At 40.9% G+C, this 25348-nt stretch overlaps 1 protein-coding gene across 1 annotated transcript; it reads right to left on the reverse strand.

Moving 5' to 3' along the window:
• Positions 1 to 1069: 1069 nt before the first annotated feature.
• Positions 1070 to 23667, reverse strand: slc7a5 (solute carrier family 7 member 5). The gene is made up of 10 exons (XM_086028072.1): positions 22683 to 23667; positions 20022 to 20147; positions 10692 to 10797; positions 10429 to 10473; positions 9870 to 9993; positions 8955 to 9058; positions 8751 to 8847; positions 7983 to 8132; positions 3609 to 3786; positions 1070 to 3510 (listed from the first exon to the last, which is right to left on the reverse strand). Exons 1-10 carry the CDS (start codon positions 23215 to 23217, stop codon positions 3464 to 3466), a joined length of 1512 nt encoding a protein of 503 aa, XP_085884198.1. The 5' UTR covers positions 23218 to 23667; the 3' UTR covers positions 1070 to 3463.
• Between the last annotated feature and the right edge of the window lie 1681 nt (positions 23668 to 25348).

Raw genomic sequence — 25348 nt, forward strand, 5'->3', positions numbered from 1 at the left:
ACCTCAAAGTCTGCAGTTAAAGCAGTTCTTGCTCATTTCATTTCAAACCCATTGTGGTGGTGTTTAGGGCCAAAAATAGGAGGACTGTGTCACAATATTTATGGAACTGACTGTTGCACCTGGGGTACAATGGTGAAATGGTGCTGAATTTGCATATAAAATTGTTATTCAACGACTTGAATTATTTATACTGTACTGAGCAGCCAGAAAAAAGAAACTATATGTACTGTAACTTCATAGGTTGTAATAACTTCAATTTCCATCACATAGCCATAAGTGTTACCCGTTTTTTTTTTTTTGTCACAAGTCACAAAAGAAGCCCACGAAAAAAGAAATGACAATTGTGGAGTAAAGGATTACTTTGGATAAGCTCAAGTCTTACAAGGAATCTTGAATCATGACGTTGCAATGTAAGTTTTGGTGCAACTTTTAGGGTACAGTATATTTTTTCTTAAAAAAATAAAAGAATGAGAGAAAATGAAAGCTTCGACGTTACAGCTTCCACTACAGATGGAAAGGTCACAGTTTATCTGTTGTGTCCACTAAGAGTAAGATCATTAGTGGCAATTAGTGGACTATGGCAATTTACCATTTAAATGTTTATAATGTATTCTGCGGAACCTGCCATCAGCACCACAGCTGGGCGGATAGACGGCCCGGTCCGTCACATAGACGGAACGCCCAGCTCGGATCAGTACTATTGCAGTCCGGAACCGAGGAGTGTGAGAACATGTGACACACAACTGGACGCAATGGAGGTGGAGGGAGGCACAAAGGCTGAGAACAGAAAAATGCGAATGCGGACTGGAATGCACAGCAAGCCATACTTCCTCTATGTTTATTCAAACTAAATACAAGGAAACCCTAACCCTTTTGCTCCCCAACAACAACACACACGTCTTTAATCGCAACTTTCTGGCTAACTTGCCAGTTGCTGTATGTAGCGGTCAAATGTTGACAGTAATATGTGACATGGTCATGTGGCATTTAGGCACCGTTAAAACAATGACACGATTAACAGCAAAGGAATCAAACAGACAAAACACAAAAAGACAACAGTACACAAGAATGCAGGAAAAAAAAAACCTTCAATATTTATTTGAAAAGCACTTCCCATAAAATGCAAAGTAGATTAATAGTAACCAACAGTGTTTTTTAGAAAATAAATAAATAAAATATCTACAGTCCTAAACAAGTTAGTTTCCCCGTCAGCTTTTCACCACGGCTACAGGGTTCTACTTAAAAAACATTGCATCCGCCGACACTGTCTCTGTGGCAACAATTGTTGACCGTTGTAAGGAACAATCTAAAACATTTTTGTTGGTTGCCTAAAAGCTGAGAAAGGGGCTGACTCTAGCAATAAAACTCATATTTTCGAAACCAAGAAAATAAAAAACATGATGAGGACAAGACAAACTAGGAGTTCATAATGTGTGTCAACTCTCTCCCAGACAAGAAAATAAAACCATTTACAACATAAATTAAGCATTGTCTATCGCCCTCTACTAACGTTGACATCAAGGAAATAAGCACACACGCACACACACACCCCTACACATGTTTTTAAAATATGAAGAACAGAACAAAAAACATGTGCTTAACATTTCTGGGTGCTGATGTCAAACAAATATGTAATAATTGTATTGTAAACAATGTAATAATTTCCAGACTATAAGCCGCTACTTGTATACTTTAAGTGAGTATATAAGCAAATCTCGGGACCATATAATGCATGAGCATTGAGTACAGAGAAAAACTGTTTTTGAAGGGCAATTTTGGTGTAGGTAATATACAGTACGAGGTGTGTGTTAATTAAACCATTAAGGATGGGAGCGCATAACCGCATTTGTACCACTAAAACTGGGAGCGCTGTTGCGTCTTTCTACCTTTAAAGCCGGGAGTGTATGTCGTTTTCTTTTTTTAATCCAATTGTCAGTCTTTTAGGCAATGAAATGCATCAGAATATAGCTCGGAGGATGTTCCGAATCTTTTCGAGCCGTAATGGTGGACGGCAGACGATCGCGGGGGCTCTTAAATAAATAACGGCAGTGATGGAGATGACGCGCTTGTGGACTTTGAACCAGTGGAACCAGTCGAATGTGATATATGGTTAAGTTATATGGTTTGTAGACAATGACGATATTGACGTCTTTGTAACAGAATAGAGGATGGTTATCAATCACCACTCGATTATTTAAAAAATTAAAAATAGTGCTTCTCTTGCACCGACACTATTTTTATATCTTCGAGTCATACAGTATAATAATTTCGGGCCTGTGTGAAAGCCACGTGTGTAAGCTCTCAAATTATTTTGGAATGATGCTTCTATCTGCTACAGGGGCTGAGATATCAATTATTTTGTAGGAGTTGAATTTCTGGGAGAACCTCAGGTTTAAGAAGGTGATTCAACAGTTGTCCAGATGTTGAGCCAGTGGCTTTAGGCCTAAATGGGCTAAAAGTTAAAAATGTTTCTGTGTAACAGCTTTCGTTGTAAATATCCCAAGTTCCATCGTGGACACCTTTATGGTCAAGTGCGGCCTATGTATGTGCAACTTCTTTTAGTTCTTTCAATTTAGTGGGTGCGGCTCAATAGTCTGGAAATGACAGTAATTAAGATGGGACACAAACCAGCAACTCAAAGGTTTACTCCAGTGGTGTCAAAATCTGGTTTTCCAGGGCCACTATCCAATGTTTTAGATATTTCCTTTACCCCAACACACCTGATTGAAATGATCATGATTATGATCATTTGAATCATGATTATGATCATGATTATGATCATTTCAATCATGATTATGATCATGTTTATGATCATTTGAATCATGATTATGATCATGATTATGATCATTTGAATCATGATTATGATCATTTGAATCAGGTGTGTTGTAGTAGGGAAACATCTAAAACATTGGATAGTGGCCAAATGATGAATCATGATTATGATCATTTGAATCAGGTGTGTTGGAGTAGGGAAACATCTAAAACATTGGATAGTGGCCCTCGAGGACCACATTATGATTCCCCTGGTTTACAGCAGGTTAAACCAACATTGTTAAACAGAAGACCAATACAAAAAAAGCTCTAGGGTTTTATGTTGTCTTTGAATGTCTTCCTGCCAATATTTTCATTTCCCCCACAGTCCTAAACCCCAAAAGTTCTCATGAATTGAGCTACAAAGAAAAAAAATACACCATCGAGGAATATAAAGATGATCCTAAGGTAAGTGCAGATTCGTCAGTGACTAATGGAAGTCAACACAGCAGCGGACAAAAGTTGTACATTGAAGTACAGTATACTTCAGGCTCCTGCCTGATGTGGTCTTCATCACTTCTTGGCAAGAGTGTGTGTGCGTGCATGTGTCATCGGGAGAGTAGATAGCGAGAGAGAGCGAGATCATCAGGGCTCAGCATCGTTGAGCTGTGATGTCGGAGCTCGGAGGCCATCGTTGGAGCGCTCGGGACTCCTAAGGCACCACCTTCATTGCTTTCTGGCAAAAGGCCGTGGTTGAGACTGCAAAACACACACGGGCCACGTTGCCAAAGTTGTCCCCTGAAAAATACTCGGCTTTTTTTATGCGAGGGCAAGTGAAAGAAAGGACAGCTACTCACAGATGACATTCAGCAGCCACTTGGGTTTGTTCTTCCACATCACGCCAAAGAAGTAGACAGGTAGACCAGTGGCAATGATGCCAAAACCAATCCCACACTCCTTTGGAGTCTTCCAGAAGGATACGATGATGAGGAAGAGGCAGGCGAGCACAAACGTCACTGGTAGCAGGATATTCACCTGCGATGAAAGCATCACATAAAAAAATTCACGAGCAGAACAGGAGCAAAATCCAAATGTGAATCATTTGGAGGACGCTGGAATCTTGGGAAGTAGGCGACAACAGGAGATGCCGATAGAGGCCGCGCTGGAGTTGTGATCACACACATTCTTTGTTTTCCACAGTTTCTTGATCAGGCGAGGCCGACAGCCGGACGGATGCGCCGAGGAGGGTGTGGCTTGTTGATTGAAAAATGAACAGTTTCTTTCAAGTGTGAACAGCACCCCACAATTTGGAACTAAACAGGCCCCGCCGTCATGCTGGAGATGAAGCAAACTTCTTCCATAAAGATTTATTGGTAAGAATTCAAATTAGAATTGTACTTTGGCATTTTGTTGGAAACGGCAGACACACATAATAAAATCGAAAAATAAGATCTTCCCTAGAAAGTGCACAAATGAAAATCAGTAAGTCAGTAAAAAGGAAGTCGGCAATTAGATATGAGACAAGAATAGCTTGAAGACAATGCAATGTGTAAAAAAATGTAAATGAAATTAAAATTACCCCAGTGTGCTGAAAACCCCAACAGGTGACAGGTAACAACCTCAGATCGGTCTAATTTGGTTATCACCATTACAGCCTGCGGTGCACTCAGTCTTGGTCAACAAGGTCTCCGTAACTGAGAGGCCATTGTCGTCATTAGGGACGCGCGCGACTAGTCGTTTAACCGTTTAACCGTCTACGATTTATTAAACGTTTTGTATTTTACTAGTCGGTTAAACGCGGCGTTAAGTATCACCCATCCTGTTCCACGCGCCTCTGCGCACTGTGCACGTTTTCCTTCCTTCATACGGTGCACCTACAAAGTCAAATGACCAAGTCAGAATACAAACAGTCGGTTGGCTAAACACCACACCAACACTACCATCTTCTTCTTGATCACGATGCCGTTCTAAAGACAAGAGATTGAACAGACCACATTTTTAGCAATCACATGAGCGTGAGACCATGCTTTTAGCTATGCGGTGAATATCTGGAATTGTATCAAGCGCAAGTGAACCGGGGGAGTCCTTGATCAATTGCCCTAAGCGCTTCACCAAGCAATACAAACGTATCTGGTGAGCAACAGGAATGTGACAGGCAAATAAAGGAGACAGTGAGGGAGAGGGAAACAGGGAGAGAAAAAGGAGACTCCGGTCTACAGTCCCACAACACACACACACACACGCGCACACACAATTTCTGCCTCAATCTCATTTGAGGATGCAAGAATTGTCTCCCAGACTTGCTATTTGTATAGTGCCATCCATCCTCATAGATCTTCCTTGCTGCTACACAAGGCTATTCAATGTGCTTTAAAGCTACATAAAATTACAAGAAGGAAAACAAATGTCATGACTTCCTTAAAAAAAACTTTTAGTTGTTAGCTAAATAGAACGATTTTCATCTTGGGGTTAAACAGAAATTGAGGCCTGTCTCTAATCTTCTGACAGACTGCTCCAGATTTTAGCAGGATAAATCCATGGGATGCGGGCATGTGAATTTTCACATGCCCGCATGCAAACAAAGTGCATCAACGGTACAATGGTCCGTTGTGTGTTTGGAGAGTCCTGCAGCCAGTGGACAAGCCACTATAGCAGCAGCTGACAAACATTCAGCTTCTCTCCTGCCCTTTAATCTCACATCAGTGTTCATTCATTCATCTCAGCTAATGAATGCATCTTTGTTGGCGGCGTGAGACAAAGAAAAGATATCTCTGATTGCCAAAACTGTGACACGATTCAACTTTTTAATTAACGTGGAATTTTGAATATGTGTGTTCAATAATACTGATCAAACGTCCATTTTCTCATTATGGTACATATAATTTGTGTGTGTGTGTGTGTGTGCGTGAGTGCGTTTGTTGGCTCAACTCGGCGACTGTTTTCTGAGTGTGTGTTTACTAAGCTTTTGTTTAGCATGCTTGGGCGGTCGCCAAGTTTTCCTCGTAATCCATATGGCCCGTGGTGGAACACAATTGCTCTTCCCGGTGACCGTTTTGGCACATCTAACAATGTTATTCCCATCGACGTCAGTCTTGTCAACCCCAAACCATTTTCAGACTACGGACGACGTGGACTCGCGCCTTGCTATTATTCCCCGCTGGACACTCCTCCATACTTGAAACAGAGCGGCTGCATTAAGGACAGAGTCACGTGACCGGGTCCTGCCCGCTGATTCGTCGAATGATTATCACTTCCTGCTCATCTGCCGTCAATGCAACCTGATTTGCCGAATGAGGGTTTCAGCATTTCCTCATACTTTGCGGCCGTCGACTGACTCGTTATGCTTTTCGAGGCTGTATTAATACTCGAAAATTACACATTGTGAAAGCAAGATATACGATGATATCGATGATATCGATGATATATCGCCCACCTCTAGTGAATTGCATGACTCCTTCTTGGCTACAAGTCAGTGAATCATTTTCTGGCATTTCAAAACTGTTTAGACCAGCAGGAAAGTTCTTCTCACCACTTCCTGATTTTGCGCAACATTTGGCACCGCTGCGCATGCTGGTTTGTAGCTGCCTTATAGACGCGATATGTAAAGGCGCACAATCAGCTGGTGCAATTTAGCTCGGATTTGATAAATAAGATTGCACATAAAAAATATTACCCATTTGGCAGACACAGTCCTGGGTGCGTCCGTTTTTTTGATCAGCTTCTGTATGCCATTTTTATATGCACAACCCTTAACTCTTTTGACGCCATGACGTATAAATACGTCTGTAGAATCGTTCGTGGATGCCATGACGTATTACTATTATTTTCTGTGTTTGTTTCGTTTTTTTTAAACTATAATGAAGGTTCTTGGCGCAGGTTCCCGGAAAGGTTCCCGGCAAGTATCAAGGCTTTGGGAATGCTTTCAGTATGAAAAATCACCGCTAGATGGTAGGCGTGGCCAGATTTTCACAACGGGTAGGACCACCCACAGAACAACGGAGCAGCCCAATTCCTTATATGGAGCGTATGAGATTGCGTGTATGCTTTACGGCGGAGTTGCGTGACCAAGTGCGACTCTCGCTCAACACAGAACGTTTTCGATCAAAGAATGGTGACACAGTCCCATCGTCATCTTTGTTTGAAAAGATATAAGATATAACATGCAAGCGATCGTGGGGACCGCCGTACGTGTGGAAAATTGAATAAAATTCCACAGAAAAAGTGTCAATGTAGAATCAAACAGGAGAGAAGTGACTACCCTTTTTAGAGGCATCAATGTGAACACGGACAGTGTAGTGGTTTATCTAGACAATAAATCGTGATCAAGGCGCATTTTTTTTTAGTTATTTGAAGTATCACAAATGCAAAAAAAAAAACAGCATCGAAGAGGAGGTTCTGCTTGAAATGCGTCCTTTCGCAAAAAGCTCTTTTTCTCGGAATCTTTCTTGGAAACGACTATTTTCAAAAAACTTACCAATGTTCAACTTCTGTTTACTAAAGAATGGTAAAGGGTAGAAACACTTCTTTTCTGATGAAAGAATAGGATCAAAGCTTTCTTTTGGTAGGTTCCATGTTTCTATAGCTACAGAACTCATTTTTCTGCAGGCCTTCAAAAATGAGTCGAAATGGTCGAAAAATGGCTGGCACCATCAAGAGCAATTTTTTAACATAGTCTGGCATTGAATGAGTTAGTCAACCCCAAAAATGTCTACAAAAATATGTTCTAGGAGCCTCCACTAGTCAAAACACAGCACTGTGATTACTATTGCATTTATGGAATATGAGTGTAACAGCAAAATGCACCCGTTTTTAGCCAGCTCAGGGGGCGGCCATTTTCCACTTTCTGTCAACTGAAAATGACATCACAGTTGCTCATGGCTCAGGTAACGACCAATCACGGCTCACCTGTTTTCTGAAGCTGAGCCATGACTGTTCATTACCCGAAACCTGAGCGACTGTGATGTTATTTCAGTCGACGGAAAGTGGTAAAATGGCCGCGCCCTGAGATGGACAAAAACGGGTGCATTTTCTGCTTAACTCATATTCCACAAATGCAATATTAGTCAGAATGCCGTGTTTAGACTAGTGGGCCTGCATAGAACATATTGTTGTTAAGAAAATTTTGGGGTTGACTTTCCTTTAAGTAAATCCGTAGCAAACTCTTTAGTAAATCAGGAACAAATCAATATCGTTCCTAGCTGTACTCTGATTGATTAACTCAATAGGCTCACCTTAATTGGTCTTTCTAGCTCAGGCTTCTTATAACGAAGCCACATCATCCCAACAATCGCCAAGGCGATGCACAGCCAGTTGAAGAAGCTGAAGAAGTTGATGACGGAGAAGATGTCATTAGAGAAGGCGTAAAGCAGCGTCATTACACACTGGGGAGAAGAAAGGAACAAAAAACATTATTAAATACAATGTGAGTGTTTTTACAATACTTTTAACAAACCATTGGTCGAAAAATGTTTTTAAAATGTTTTTCTGCTGTCAGATCTCCGATGTAAACTCATTAGGTTATTGAATTTAAATTTGGTTTGATAACTTTGCGTTAATTTACTGGGTGTATGTATTTGTAATATATCTAATGAACATCATAACAACAAAACCCATACATTTATGTTCTCGTGTATAGATTTCAAAGAGTGGTTAATATTGTGAACAGTCAACCCTTTGTAAAATAAATACATACACAAAGGACAAAAGAATAAAAGCACAAATCCATTTTTGGGCTTGCTAAAATTAGCCTGTTTTGAGGGTTGGTCCAGTCATGCAAGTGATTGACTGTTACCTTGCTATATATACTGCTGTATATAGCCAGTGGCTAATATGGATTTCGTTACCGTGACGACGAAGTAAAAGTCAACTTTCCATAATCTGGCCCTTTTGAAGGTATCCCAAATAGATGAGGAAGTTAAACTTGCTTGAAGGAAGTAATTAAAATTATACACAGTACATTATACAGTGTATAGGACAGTATATGAGGTCACTATACTCACAGTGAATATTAGAGAAGGAAGTGGAGTCAGCAGGGTTGGGTGGATCATTGACAGCAGACAGGGCAGATGACCTTCCCGGGAGCCCACAAAGAATAACCTACATTGTCCATTGATCAGTATTAATTCAAAATACATTTTTACATAACTACATATGAGGTCACCCTAAATTTCATGCATTTGCAGGACACTGGGTATTCATGTTACCTTGAGGATGTGAAGAGAGAACCATTGACAGAGCCAAAGCAGGACAGGCCCACAAATACTGGGATGATCCAGGCCATCACACCCAAGTGCCTATTGCCAAAATCCTACAGGACATTAAGACAGTGATCCCAGAGTCCCAACAATATTATTTGACATATTACATGTATTTTGATAATGCTGGATGTAGATGTAATAAATTCAATGGAGGAACACAGCAGAGCAGACAATGGGCAAAAATAAAAGTGTTTTATCTTCTTAAAGGGGAAGTCAACCTCAAAACGCTCCATATGTGCCTCCACTAATCAAAACACGGCATGCGGTCAATATTGTGTTTGTGGAATATGAGCTAAGGCCCGTTTTTGACCATGTTCTCCGATTAATTAACAATCAATTCCACACAAAAAGAAATATACTGCGTACTACATACAATATTGAACTGTGGATCGTTGGTGTACTCTTTGCAATACTGTGATGGGTTAAATGCAGTGGGGAAAATGTTATGTTGCAGGAAAAATGTGTATGATATGGTGACGATAAAGATGATGATCATTATTATTATAAGCCACTTGCAGATCTCATCTGTGCATGTGTGAGAATCAAGTGTAAAAAAAAAGGAGGCTACCAAACAACAAGCGGTTTTGTATGATAGTAACTAGGTGTAAGCCTAACTGTACACCTTACAGCTTGCAGGCAATGATTTAAGCCTGAAGTGACAAAACGACAGGTGCGCACTGTACCATGTTGACACTATTGCAAAGCCTTGTAAACCTTCCTTCATTCTTCACAATTTCCCGACAAAACTAGTTGCTTATATCTCCTGTGAAAATAGTGACAACTCTGTTATCACAGTAACCACAGGTGTTTTTTTTGTTTGTTTGTTTGTTTGTCTGTACACCAACTGCTAAAAGCCCTTACCACAGCCACAGCTTCAGAGTTGAGCATCTCGTCGGTTGAGAGGGTGGTGAAATACGCCAGGTTGGTGAGAACATAAACTGCTGTCACGATTGGCAAAGAGATGATAATGGCTCGAGGCAGATTTCTGAGATTGGCAGAAACAATGACAATGAATAGAACATACTTCATCTTTGATGGGCTAGATCAGTGGTCCCCAACCATTTTTTCTGCCACGGACAGGTTCAAACAAGTTTACCCTTCGCGGCCCAGTAACTATTCACCTTCCAAATACGTCTGTTTACTTTACTAATTTGCTAGCTTGTGCATTTGCTATTAGCGTTACGCGACGGAGACAATTTGACATGCGTTAAGAGGCAGTCATAGGGGGATGTAACGGAGAGAATACGGTCACCTTTCAAAATAAAATACTTTTCAGACTCGGATAATAAATAAAGTGGAAGTACGGTATGTTTTTTTTTTCTTTCATCTGTGCGGCCCGGTACCGGTCCGTGGCCCGGTGGTTGGGGACCCCTACGCTAGGTAGCTCACACGACAGTCAGACCATTAGTCAAGGACTTACTTGTAAGGCTCAATCATCTCCTCAGTAACAAAATTCAAGTAATTCCTGCATACAGTAGAGGGAGAAAGATCTTGGTTACAAATGATCTGAATTGTGAAGGTAATCATTAAAGAAGCTAGGTTGATTTTCCATATTTACCACAAGTGTGTGTACGTCTATGTTAGTTATGTGGTGTTATGTATTATAGAATGCTAACAGATGTTACTTTGTGATGAACAAGGGATGGATTACAGTGCAGTGGCTCACAATTTGATCACACTTACCAGCCACCATAAGCAAACAGACCACTGTAGAGCGCCAGACCAATGTTGCCAAACTCATACTGAGAGCCCTCGAAGGAATTTTCAGGGAGAAGTGAATCAACGCCACCTGTTGAGGATGAACAAGACAGAGAAAATAGGTCACAATTAGTGATCAGAAGAATTTATTTGCAAACGATGCAAAAAAAACACAAAGAATGTGTAATAGTTGGCGTCAACACAGCACGACAGCAACAAACACACCACACATCCAAAAAGAGAAAGAAGGTTCAGTGCCGAGGTGACCATCCACAGCGCCATCCTAGTTCAACAGGTTGGAGATGAAGTACATTAATTAAACGAGGGTTGCACATTTTCCCAAAATATATGAGGATGAGTATAAGTATGAGGATGACTTTTTCAACGTTTAGAGGGGGTTCAGACGGACAATTAGTGACTCAAAGATTGGATGAACTACAACAAGGAACAGAGTGCAGGAATCAAACACCAGAAAGTGCGTGCATACCTGTCAACTTGTACATTTTCCCTGTATTTTATGTTTTTTGATCATTCCAAGTTGTGTACGCCGTATAAAATGTTTTCAACGGGAAAAAAAAAAATTAAAATCTCGTTTTTTGTTAGACCGATCTCGTCTTGCCCATTTCGGCTCTAATCCGGAGCGTCCGTTAGCGATTCCGACTGCAAACTTCGGCTGACTTTCATGACCAAAGTCCACATCCCACCCTCCCGCATCCCACTCCCGCCCGCCCGCACCCCCCTCCCCACGTTGAGCGATAAACACTGTGTAAGATTAAAAATACATATATATAATATATATAATATATATATATATATATATAATATATATATATATATATATATATATATATATATATATATATATATATATATATATGTGTGTGTGTGTATATATATATATATATATATATATATATATATATATATAGATATCGATATATATATATGTGTATACCGACACACACGTATAGGGTTAACATCTCTGGCAACAAGTGAATCAGAAGTGCTCACGTTACTGTGTTACTGTTAGTATGTTAGCTGGCTGCTCTTCACTTGCAAGATTAACATGTCATCCTGTGTCATCGTCAACCGCTTCATCACCAGTCCGAGTTCTCTTTTGGCCCTTTTGGAGCCACGTCTATATTTCTCGGTTCAACTGTTTTCAAATAATGGCTGTATAAATAACTTGCTTCAAAGTTTCTACACGCCCTACGTCACTCTTAATTCTTCTTAAGACCTTTTTCTGCCAAAATGACTTGTGAGACTGCATCGCAAGGTGCAGGGGTGTATCACAAAGCACAAGAGAGTAATAGAACGAGAGCATACTGTGAGCTCAAGAGAAGTCCCAGTACGCCATAAAATGTCCTGGTACACTAGAGGCTAAAACTGAAGTGCTGGTACTGGTGTGTGCGAGCCCACTTAAAGCACTGGTGTTAAGCAAATAACTTGAGTTCACAGCCCCTCCTGTAGACCTTGTAATTTCTTCTGGTTTCAGGGTATCCGAGCCACATTCCTGACGGACCTGATCCCTGCAACATGCACACACATTCTCAGACACAGCGTCGGTAACTAACCCAACAGCCCCCGGGCATGTTGCTATTAGATGGGGTAGCCCTAAAGCCACTGTACATACTACGCGTGAGAAGCGCCTGATGACCAAAGTGCCGTACTTACAACAGCCCACTTAGTGATGGAGCTACACAGGAGCTATGGGGCGCTCTAGCCCCGTCAGAAACCGGTGTAGCCCTAGTTAAGCACCTCCCGTATTATATTTGCTATTCTAAAATATATTCATTATGGGGCTGGTATGGCTCAGTGGTGAAGTGGTCGTCTCCCTACCCAGAGGTTGTGGGTTTGATGTCCAGCCCTTGTGACTGTGTCGAAGTGTCTTTGTGCAAGATACTGAACCCCCAGTTGCTGCACCATCAGTAGGTGAATGCGAATCAGTGTGAAGCGCTTTGAGTGCCTGAATAGGTTGAAAATGGTTGTTTTGTATAAAACAACCCCCAAAATTGGGCTAATTTGTACAAAACAACTCAAGGTGGGTCAAATTGACCCAATTTGTGGATCGGTCCATTTTTGACCCCAAATTGCGTTATTTTCAACCCAACTGTTTGTAGAGTCTGGCCTAATAATCCAGAGAAATTGTGACCTAACTGCCTTGTGATGCTTTCATATCCAATTGAGGGATTTAGGGCTGTTTGGGTTCTGCCCAGTAAAGACTCCAAGCTCCTTTTTACAGTATACTTCAAAAGTCTGTTGGTGTTAGCTATTATGACTTAAGTAACAGTACGATAAAAGCCTCCCAAAATGTAACCAACAAATGCTCAAAATAATACAAAGTACATTTCTTTGGTCATATTTTTCATACAGTTTGTATGGCCAATTAAGGTGTTATCATCTTACTTCCAATTATTGATTTATCAAAATCAGTTGTTCTAGTTTTTGTTAGGGTCTTGCCATTTATTGATGTGTGCATGTACGACTAAATATAAGACCAGCCCCCTCAGTAAAACTGGTCAAGAATCGTAACTCGTAAACTGGAGCCTACCCTAGCTGCTTTGAGGTGAGAGGCATGAACATGTGTCTGCAGGCCACATATGAACAAATTACCATTTACCCTCACATACACCTTTGGATAATTTAGAGTCCTCAATGCAGTTAATCTAGCATGCATGTTTTTGGAATGTGGGAGGAAGCTGGAGTGCTCCGCAGAAATCCATCGCAGGAACTGGTCGCACAGAAAGGCCGGAGACAAGATTCAAGCAGCGAACCTCAGAGTTGTAAGCAAACATGCAAACCACGCCGTCAGCATGTACTAATATTGTCTGTCTATAAATACAACATGCATTAAAAAAATGACTGTTACCCTTTTCAACACTGCACTACTCTGCATGATTGGATTAATACATGGCCGAAAACCGATTGTAAATCTTTCCATTTTAAAAGCACCTTTTTGACCAGACGATTCTCATTGGGTAACTAAAGCCGGAGTCACCAACTCAAAATCCGGATCGTTATTAAGCTTCTCCAGAGCTTTCTGATGGGCTGATCATTTGAATCGGCTGTGGTGAAGGAGGGAAACACCGAAAACATGCAAGATAGGGGCCCTCGAGGACTGGAGTTAGTGACCCCTGAACTAAAGTGTTTTAATATAAAGTTCAAAATGCAGAAAAGCTATAGATTGCACCTGGACCCTTGACATTCACTGATACTTTCTCAAAATACACTTGTTGCTCCGAAAAAGATATGACAAGACTAACGTTTTACTTACTGTCCTGAATCACCACGACCCAATGCCACATACCTGATACATCAAGTGACATTTAGGACTCTATTTTTGTCGACAGACGCACGTGCGCTCGGCATAAAAACTGGCACATCTTCGTTTTTGCACCGGGGCAAGTTTAGGATACAATGTTTGGGGATTTGGTAGACCGCGCTACGCCTTTCTGGGCGTTCCGGTGGATTGAGCGTGTATTCTATTTAAGGCTGTCAATAGATTAAAATTTTGAAAAAGAGAGATTCATTAATTAGTATCTGTAATTAATTGATCTAATTCATCTTTTTTTAATCTCACTTGAAAGTTGCTGAGAAAAGCCCCAAAGCCCCTCATCGTCTGTATGCATGTATCTGTATTTATGGTGTACAGTATATCTTTTATTTCAATTACCCAGTCATTAGCCACCTTGAGGAACTGTTTTTCGCATTTACCAACCAACACCTGATTTCTGTTTTCATGACGATCAGTACAAAATGAGTTGAAGTTCCATTTACCATCAATAAAGTGTCCAGTCACCCCCAAATAACCGTGGTTTCAAGTTGAGGTCCAGTGATCTGCAAATTTGTCCGAATCCCCCATAAAACAGCAAGCTTGCTTTTCTTTTCACCGTCATACATCTTTTTGATTGAAGTCATCAATGTAGTCCTACACGGTGGTTTGTCTGATGGGTCATTGGACGCTGTTTGCAACACCTCAAATAATCCCTTGTCTTCAACTATGTTGATCGGCCTGCAGTTCATCGCTATTCATTTGGCAAGAACATTCGTCAGCCCGTCGGTCGCACACTTGCTCAAACGCGGGCTGTTCTCGAGTTTCGTTTGGTGAAGAGCTGTGCAATGGCTCGCTACATCAGCGTCTTTGTTTTGTATCATTAGCTGTGGCTTTAGTCACAGCAAATCACTCTGACTTTATCAATAGTACCATCAGGGAATATTTTTAATTGACCATTCATCGGACCAACAACTCTCACATCTCACATATCCATTTACACGTATTCTCTCTCCTCCGGAACTCTCACCTACAACACTAGCCTATCAGGTTATGCCAAACACAATGACAGCCAATCAGTGTCCACTTCAGGGTGTCACATTGACCATTGTTTTTTACACCGCCAACAACTCAAGCACAAACCCCATGCATCAAAATGAATGAATGCTTTGCGCTTGACTTGTGCTGGACATGACTACCCCCCCCCCCCCCCCCCCCAAACGTCAGAATACAACGAATCATACAAAAGTGTAGTTGTGGAAGTACCAAACCCTGCCGTCAACCAAAACTGAGCTCCTGGGTGAAGGAGAACAACATGTTTTTGAAAAAAAACGTGTTGATTGTTCTAACCTACCAAATGCATAGAGGCATTACACGTGATACAATACGTCAAATAGTGCTGACTGGTTTACTAGACAAAGAGATACAAAAGGTGATCAGATATGACAATCTTGAACTCTGTTAAGATGGGAGTCGAGTGATCCTGTATAAAACCACTGTGAGGGCAGGCTGTAAATCCCCGAAGGCAAGATTTAACACAGATAATCAGATTATCCTTGTCCTTGTCCACCTGCGCCCCCTGGTGAGCTCCTCAATGGACCCACTCCAGTTCGCATACCAGCCTGGCACCAGTGTGGATGATGCCATCATCTACCTCCTCCACACTTCACTCTCCCACCTGGAGAAGGCGGGGAGCACTGTGAGGATCATGTTCTTTGATTTCTCCAGTGCTTTCAACACCATCCAGCCCACCCTACTGGGAGACAAGCTGGAGCGGGCGGGGGTGGCGCACCACCTCACCACATGGATCCAGGACTACCTCACAAACCGGCCACAGTATGTGAGGACACAGGACTGTGTGTCTGACGTGCTCCTCTGCAGCACGGGGGCCCCACAGGGAACTGTCTTGGCTCCCTTCCTGTTCACCCTCTACACCTCGGACTTCAACTACAACACCCCTACCTGTCACCTGCAGAAGTTCTCTGACGACTCTGCGATTGTCGGCCTCATCACAGGCGGAGATGATCGGGAGTACAGAGAACTTACTCAGGGTTTTGTGGACTGGTGCCAGCAGAACCGCCTCCTGATCAATGCGGGGAAATCCAAAGAAATGGTGGTGGATTTCGGTAGGCGCCAGCACTCTTCACCTGCACCAGTGAACATCCGGGGAACAGATGTTGAGAGAGTCTCAACTTACAAGTACCTGGGTGTTCATCTGAACAATAAACTGGACTGGTGCGACAACACAGACGCCCTCTATAGGAAGAGTCAGAGCAGACTCTTCCTCCTCAGGAGACTGAGGTCTTTTGGGGTTCAGGGGACACTCCTCAGGAACTTCTATGACTCGGTGGTTGCATCGGTCATCTTCCAGGGAGTGGTCACCTGGGCAGGCGGCGTCTCGGCCCGGGACAAGAAGCGGCTGGACAAACTGGTCAAGAGGGCCGGCTCTGTCCTGGGCTGCTCCCTGGACTCTGTGGACTCGGTGGGGGACAGGAGGATGTTGGCCAAGCTGTCATCAATGCTGGGCAACCCGGACCACCCCCTCCAGGGCACCCTAACAGCACTCCACAGCACCTTCAGTGACAGACTGTTACACCCTCGCTGTGCAAAGGAGAGATTCCGCCGTTCCTTCTTGCCTGCTGCTGTCAGACTCTTTAACAAGAACATTGTGTAGTCTCTACAAACTGGCGGACATTAGTGCAATTGTGCAGTCCTGCACCTGAGCTCGTATCGTGCAATACCCAATATTCCCCACTACTGTAATACCGTGCAATACTCAACATTCCCCACTACTGTTAGTCTAGTTTTATTTTTATCCAATGCTGTTCCTTACATTTCACTACAGCACTGCAGCACTGTCACTTAGAGTATTTTTTCCTCTGTACTATGTACAGGCCGAAATGAGTGTTCCTCATATTTTTTATGTAGATGTAGGTTGGTGTGTATACACATGTGTATATACACATGTTACTGCGTATATCTACATAGGTTTGATTCTAAATGTTTGCCGTCAATGTTATACATTAATGGCCACATTATGCCGCCGCCCCTGTGTGACCTATATCTTTGCTACTGTAACAATGAAAATTTCCCCACTGTGGGATCAATAAAGGCATTCTTATTCTTATTCTTATTCTTATTATTATATTGCCCTTAATCTGTGACAGTCAGTCAAACTGACCATATAGCCACAAAGAACCTTTTTATAAAATAAAAAAGAGGGCTATACAGACTGAACAAAAATATAAATGCCACACTTTTGTTTTTGCTCCTGTATTATTATGTTGAACTCATTCATCAGACTAATGTAAATATCAAAACAAGAGGACCCGAGTAAGCAAAGAATGCATTTTTTAAATGGTGAGTTAATTCATTGATGAAAAAATAGAGCTATCAAAAATATCTGGCCCATAAAATCTCCCAATTACTGGGAGATTTTCAGACTAATGTAAATATCAAAACAAGAGGACCCGAGTAAGCAAAGAATGCATTTTTTAAATGGTGAGTTAATTCATTGATGAAAAAATAGAGCTATCAAAAATATCTGGCCCATAAAATCTCCCAATTACTGGGAGATTTTATGGCCCACCGTGTACAACTGCAATCAAATGTTTTCTATAATAGGCAATGAGTCTTCCACATTTATGTGGAGCTATTTTGGCCCACTCTTTCAAGCAAGTGCTTTAATTTCGCAACATTGGAGAGTTTTTGAGCATGAACAGCCTTTTTAAGGTCATGCCACAGCATTTCAGTTGGATTCAAATCAGGATTGGACTAGAACACTCTAAAACCTTCATTTATTTATTATTATTATTATTTTTTAAGCCATTTACAAGTTGACTTGCTGGTTATCCTATTGCAGAACCCAAGTTTGCTTCAGATTGAGGTCACAAATTGATGGCCAAACATTGTCCTGTAGGATTTTCTGGTAAAGAGGAGAATTCATGGTTCTATCAATCACATCAAGTTGTCCAGCTCGTGAAGGAACCAAGCAGCACCTGGCCATCAAACTACCGCCACGTTTGACCGTTGAGAAAATGTAAAAATAATTTAATATTCTTTTTATGAAATGCTGTGTTACAATACCAGATGTAACGAAACACTTACCTTCCTAAAAGTTCAAATTTCATCTTGTCAGTTTATAGAACAGTCTCTGAAAAATCTTTTTTTTCACATGATTTTTTTTCTCAAGATTAAGACAAGCCTTCTTTTTGGTCAGCAGTGTTTTCTGATTGTTTGATTGATTGTTAAGTCATGAACACAGACCATAACTGAGGTGAGGAAGGCCTGCAGTTCTTTGATTTTGTCTCGCAGAAGTATTGCACAAAAATGGTAGCTAACACAGCAGTCCGCTGGTATATCAGAATGTTCTTGAAATTTCCTAAGTAGAGTAGCGTCTGTACAATTATTAAACACTACTATACCAAGTACAAAGATGTCAGGTTTTTTCTTGCTTAGTCAGGAAATGATCACTAAACAATGAAAACTATATATTACAAATATCCTTGTTTCACACAGTCAATCATCGTTAGTGTAGGTGTGAAGCACTCATTTGCATTATTGATTAAGTCTTTAGTACGCTCCAACATGATATCAGTGTAAAATTTACACTGACAAGTTGGCGAAGACTACACAGACTATGGAAAGATATTTGATGCAGATGCTTTTCACCAGATGCAGTAAGAGGACATAAATGACAGCATGGAGTCAACACAATGATTTTAAATTACTTTGATACTGTGTTTGCAATAAAAATGTAGCTTTGGTGTTACCATTTGAGGTCATCTAAGAATCCGAAGAACAGTTAGAAACAGCAGTAAATATTAGGCACTAAGCAAAACAGTGAAAGATCACAGATAAGAAACAGAAGCAGAGAGGTAAGTGGTAAAGCTGCGATATTCCCATTTTACAGTAACAATACTATTTTCTGGCACAAAATCGGTTGGCAGAGCGACTCCGGTCTCCTGCTTATCTAATAAACGGTTGTTAGTCTTGAATGCTATTGTAAAGTACAGCATGTCTTGGCAACATACAGAGAATGTTAACAAGCAGCTACCTGGTTGTAGTGTACAATCTTTGAAAAGGAATGTGAGAATCATCCTGCAGTTTTCTATAACACACACCCTACATCTGTAACTCAGTGTGTTCCATGGCCTTCTACTAAATTCCACCTATGTTACTTTGTTCTTTATTAGTAGGTATAAAACAATCCATTGGCTTACATTTACATCCAGTTAATATCTGAAATTGATGTAAAGTAGTTTTTAGTTAACAGGTTTATAGAAGAACAACTACCGGTAAGATGAAACTGGTTCGCTTACGCTAGTTTGCGTCACCTGGTACAGCCGTAACTAGCTGGTAGCCTCAAGGGGAATGAATAATGATGTTGGAAATTCTTATGCTACACAATTTTTACATTTCCTTTCTGTTTAACGGGTATATGTGCAACCCATATAATAAATTATATAAATATATATAAATTACATAAAACTGGGAGGTCCAGCAGTGATTGAGTTAATGACATGAGAGATTGATGTAATGGGCACCCTTGACCTAAAAAGTTGCATACTATAACAAGAAAAATTCCTGCAGAAATTTTGAATGACCTGCTATGTGAAACCTACATTTGTGGAGGGAAGTCCATGAATGGACCGATCATCCTGAAATTTCACTCGAAAATTAACTATCCCTAACTTTTTGTATCGTGTTGTCATCGGACAGCCATAATATTATTGTATTGATCGTGGGTTAATTTAATTGTAACTAAGAGGGTGTGAATTGTTGTTTATATATTTGTCTTTATTTGCCCTGCGATTGACTGCCGACCAATTCGGGTAGTATCATGTCTCTTGTCAAAAGCTGGCATAGGCTCCAATTCACCTGCAGTGAGTGTGGTACTTTTAAAAAATGTGATAGATGGAAGGATGGATGAATTCTTGTTCTGACCCAGGCCAATTATGGATTAAAGTTTTGAAGGAGATGGTTAGAAAATGCAACAAAAAATAAATATATGCTGGTCGACCGGTATATAAATATTGGGGTACCTTGGCCAAGCTTGACAAAGCCGATGATGATGATCAGGCCGAGAGCCAGCAGCTTGGCTGCAGCGAAGAAGTCCTGAACTCTGGTTGCTGCCTTCACGCTGTAGCAGTTCACAAAGGTCAACAACACTGCCAAGACAGAAAAGAGAAAGAAAAGAGTTGGCCAGTGAGAGAGAAAGCACCTTTATGTAAGTGCTCTTTGCGCTCAACACAGAACATAAACTCATTCTTGGGAGCTGAAAACATTTCCCACCGTAGCCACCGTACCACCACTGCTGGCATGCCTCATCTACCTCAAGGCGCTGCACGCCATTACAAGTGAATAACCAAAGCAGCAGGTCTCTTCACAGTTCCTAAATCAGGTCGAAGCCACAACACAAAGATGAGACTGAGCACAATGAGGCTCTCTGTTCAAGAGAAAGGACAGTCTACTCTCTACAGTAGAGTGGAGAGCACACACGCCTCATATAAAACAGACTGATCCAAGCATACATACAACTGACCCAATACAGATCAATACAGGCTGATCATTCCATTTTGGGATGAACGTGTATCACAGGCATGTGCGCACCAACTATACAGGCATGCACTTTCACAATGAATTAAGATAGCCAGGTAAGAAAAAAAATAGTACCTCCATCTAGTTGCCATGTGGTTTCACACGGCATTAGCCCTCAAACCGTAAGAAGATTATACATTAAGGTGCTACATAATGGCTGTTACCACACATGGCAATGCATTAGTTGCTAATGTTCCTACATGGGCCCACATTTATACAAGAGATGTCATTTGAATTTTATCTGAGTCCATCACGGCTTAATCAAACATGTACCGTCCAACAAAAAGGCTAAAAATTCACATTGAATTAACTTGAAACGAAACTTTTTTTTTTTAAATAAACAAGGAACACCGATACACACATAGTTTATGAATACAGTATTTTTTTAGGGCTGCGGAATATATTGAAAATATGCTGTCATCGCAATAATGGCACATGCAATACGTCTATCGCAAATATGTGAATTACAACAATTGTATCTTTTTAGCTTTTATCTGTCCTAAACCAATCAGATGCAAGCTTAAATGCACACACAATCCAATAGGAAAACAGAATCTGGAGCATTACTCACACTAAATCACTTAGATAAGGATACACTGAGCCTGCTTATTTTTACACATGAAAAAAAATCATTAGATGATAAAGATGCCATTTCTTTTGGTACATGTTACGTTTCGCAATACTATCGATACATGTGCAGTGCTCAGCACATATGAGTACACCCCTTTGAAAAATATTTTATTCAATATCTCAATGAACATACAAACAATTTCCAAAAATTGCCAAACATAAGAACAAGTTCCCAATTTTGACAAAATATTTTTTGTACAATGAGTTTAACTCCTAACATGAAAGTAAAGTTGATAAGATAATAAGTTTAATCAATGTAATGAATGCAAAACATTAATACAGCCCACAACAAAAATGACTATATCTAGTATTTTGTATGACCGCCATGGCTTTTATGAACAGCAACATGTTTGCTAGGCCTGGAATAAACAAGTTGTCAGTCTTTTTCTCTGGGTCAACTTATTTTATGCAACATGGTCTTGAATATATTTGTTAAGAAAATTACTTTTTTGTGCATACAAATGAACAAATCTTTTTTGCATTCAATGGCCCACTTTTGTGGGAGTATTTTGTAGTATAGTATTCCATAGAAAATCTTCTGAAAGGAAACTAAAAGTGTCCTTACAAACCTGTTGAGGCGTACTCATTTATGATGGACACTGAATATTAAACACAGGCTCCAGCACGCCCCGCGACCCTTGTGAGGATAAGCGGTATCGATAATGGATGGAGATATATATATACGGAGATATATATATATATATATATATATATATATATATATATATATATATATATATATATATATATATATATACATATATATATATATATATATATATATATATATATGTGTATATATATATATATATATATATATATATATATATATATATATATATATATATACATACAGTATATATATAATATATACAGAGATCAAATATTCAACACCCATATCTCATGTTTTTCCAATATCGTGAAGCAATATTATTATTATTATTAAAAACATTGGTAGGTGTAATAATTACTCCATAGCTCAGAATTAGTGAATTTACACTCAAGTTGCGTCTGTAATTGCTGAAGTGGAAATATTTTATACTTACACATTTTCACACGCTGCAAAAAGGGATACATTTGTCGTAAGCATTCGAGGCCTTAAAGTTTCTGAACAATTATAATTCAAAGTAAAAGTGTTTGAAAAAAGATAGGGATACAAAAAGTTGAAATATTGATACAATAAATTAATTTAAGAGCAATATGACATTTAATATGAATATCTGTCATTTGTGTGCTGTACGTGACTGACGTAATAACACGTGCGACTTGTTCGCTGCTATAGCTCGCTTTATGCACAAGCATGCGCTTTTATGGCGATATTTTTGTTACCCTATCCGGAAATAAAATGGGAAACGCTGCTCGATGTAGATCACCCGGTTCTCTACCCACACACCACTGAATTGAGTTTAAAAAAAAAAAAGCAGCGTGAGCTTTGAGCTTCCTATTTTACTAGAAGTTGCATCATCCATACTCACGGATGCAAAGGCAGGCCACTATCTTAGCCCCGGTCTCCGGTACCGGGCACACGGGGAAAATGGGCTTGAGGAGGTATGTGGCGAAAACGTAGGCGACGATGTACTGCGACGACGGCCGAATGATGAGCAGCTCGATCCAGAGCTTGAGGAAAGCCGGCAGGGAGCCGTACACCTCAAGGATGTAGGCATAGTCCCCTCCGGACTTGGTGATGGTGGTCCCCAGCTCGGCGTAACACAGCGCCCCCACCGTGGAGAAGACCCCGCATACAGCCCACACCACCAGGGACAAGCCCACGGAGCCGCACTCCTTCACCACGCCGGTCGGCGTGACGAAGATGCCCGAGCCGATGATGGTGCCCACGATGATGGCCACGCCGTTCATCAGCGTGATGGTTCTCTGCAAGACGACCGTTTGCTCGCCTTTGTCTCCCCCGGCGACGACGTTGGAGGGGCTCCCCAGCATCTTCTCCGTGACTTGCTGGTCCTCCTCATTGCTTAACGAGGAATTCGAGTGTCTTTTTTTTGCTCCCGACATGGTTTCGTGGAGGTTCCCTTTTCTGTGCTGCCTTGATTCTATAGGTTCATAAAGCGGCACACGTTACCGGCCGTCTTACTCTTTTGTTCCTCCTGGGCCGGTGTGCTTGCCTGATGCCGGCCAGGCTCAACCACGAGGCTTCCGCTGAGTGTGGTCGGTGTGAGTCAGGGCAGCGGGTTTTCTACAGCAGAGAGTCTGTCTGTCAGTGCGCTGAGAACGAGGCCGAGTTGCCATGTCGTCCCTCCTCCAAGGCCTGCCCCATGCGCTCGCTTGGCTCTGACTTGCCTCCAAATCATGCCCCCAAACAACGTTTTCTCCCTCTACTGGCGGAAATTGGCACTATACTATGGCTTCATGTTTGTTCACAGTTCTGGTACAGTGCCCAACCTTATTTAAGACACGCCACATGTTGCGTTATATCCATTTTTTTACTGCACACCACCAAACAAATACGTCACAAACAGCAGATGCACAGGCGACTTATGTTCCTTCTGCCATCTAGTGGAACATCAATTTATTGTTCTGCCTGTTAATATACGTTGCTAGCTGGCATAAATAGTTAAACAAAGGTACTGAACATCGTTTGTCGTCAGTGAAATTCGATAATTTCACAAGGCACACAGTGAATTGGAATCCCTGCTGTCCAAAGTGATCAAAATGCAAAACAACCTACTTGTCACTCATTTGTGTAAACAGGAATTGTTTTAATGGCATTTAAAATTAAACAATATCTCAAATATGTTATTTTTATGATAGTTCAATGTCAATAATGTGTCTTCTTTGTAGGAGGAATGTAGACAAGTGCAACAGTAACCGTTTGAACAGTGTGAATTACTCAATAAAAACACAGTGTTCCTCCACGGTTCCGTCATTTGCACCCCCACTACCGTATATCATGACAATCCATGAAATTGTTGTTTGTTTTTTTTAAAGGGCTTTTACAGGATATTTGCATTTTAATATTCACAAATTCGCCTAATCTCAGATGTGTTTTGAAAACCTATCATGTGTTATTTGCTGAAAAACTTGTCTATTTGCTGTTTTTGTGCACAGGCAAAGCCATGTCATATTTTAAGATATTACTTTGGCACTATCTGGTGGCATCTTTGTGCAATGCATCGTTGTTGAATTGAGGGGAGGAGTTTTATTTTGTCAGGCTTTTATCTTTGTCTCATAGAAATAAAGTGCTTTTCTACTATCTTGTGACATCTATACAATAGGGCCCGACCGATTATTCAACTTGCTTTTCTGCAAAAACAACCCAGAAAGTTGAGTCAATCTGGCCCAAGTAGTGGATTTTGACCCAAAATTGCTCTGCAATTGGCTGATGACGGTTTCAGGAGGTACCCCGCCTCTCAATCCCTCAGTTGGGATAGGCTCCAGCTAAGACACTATAGAAAATGAAAGGCTGTGCAAACTTCCACGGGCTACATAAAAAGACATGGCGTGCCAGATTTGTTTTTGGGCCTTGCCCCTGAGTTTCACACCTGTGCATTAAAGACTGTGTGACAAAATTGTGGATATAAAAGATCTCCAAACCAACCTGTTAAACCCTGGAGAGGATTAATCATCATTTTTCTTAGAAGTAAATGCCAAGTTCCTTTTGATGTGCCATCAGCACCGCAAGGACAAGTAGTGTGCGCCCACATAACGATGGCCCATGATCATGTGTAAAATACCGGAGGTATGAACAGGTTTGTTGCTGTTGCAACATGAAGTCCAACCAGTTTCTTTCAGTAAAAGTGCTCAAAACCAGCCAGGCTTGTTTTGTAGTTGTGTAATCACAGGGTGACTGCGTGGAAGTTGATGGTACTGACGCCCGCACATGAACTGGAGAACATGTGTTATTGGGACTCTTTTTATTTTTTATAGTACATTTGTTTTTGTTAGGATGAAACATCAGTTATGTGCTATCATAATACAGTAACTCCGGTATTTGAACTGTCCCTTTTCATGACCCACTTTGAACCAGATTATGTATAGATGACATGCAGTTGTAGAACCGTTTTAAAAAGGGCTGCTATTTCTTTCAAATTAAAATCTCAGAGAGTGAACATGTACAGATACGAAACTACAGTAAATGAGTGTGCTCATGCAAATGATGTTCATATTGACTCAAGAATGTCTCAGA

This window comes from Filicampus tigris, chromosome 4 (assembly GCF_054856515.1).
Source record: "Filicampus tigris isolate MCC_2025a chromosome 4, RoL_Ftig_1.0, whole genome shotgun sequence".
NCBI classification, from domain to species: domain Eukaryota; kingdom Metazoa; phylum Chordata; class Actinopteri; order Syngnathiformes; family Syngnathidae; genus Filicampus; species Filicampus tigris.

Excerpts from the sequence above, each read along its gene's own strand:
- slc7a5 (XM_086028072.1), bottom strand. The coding sequence starts at position 23,217 with ATGTCGGGAGCAAAAAAAAGACACTCGAATTCCTCGTTAAGCAATGAG. Across the intron at positions 8,133-8,750 it reads TTCCTTCTCTAATATTCACT|TGTGTAATGACGCTGCTTTA; the intron begins GTGAGTATAGTG and ends TCTTCTCCCCAG. Across the intron at positions 3,511-3,608 it reads GTGGCTGCTGAATGTCATCT|TCTCAACCACGGCCTTTTGC; the intron begins GTGAGTAGCTGT and ends TGTGTTTTGCAG.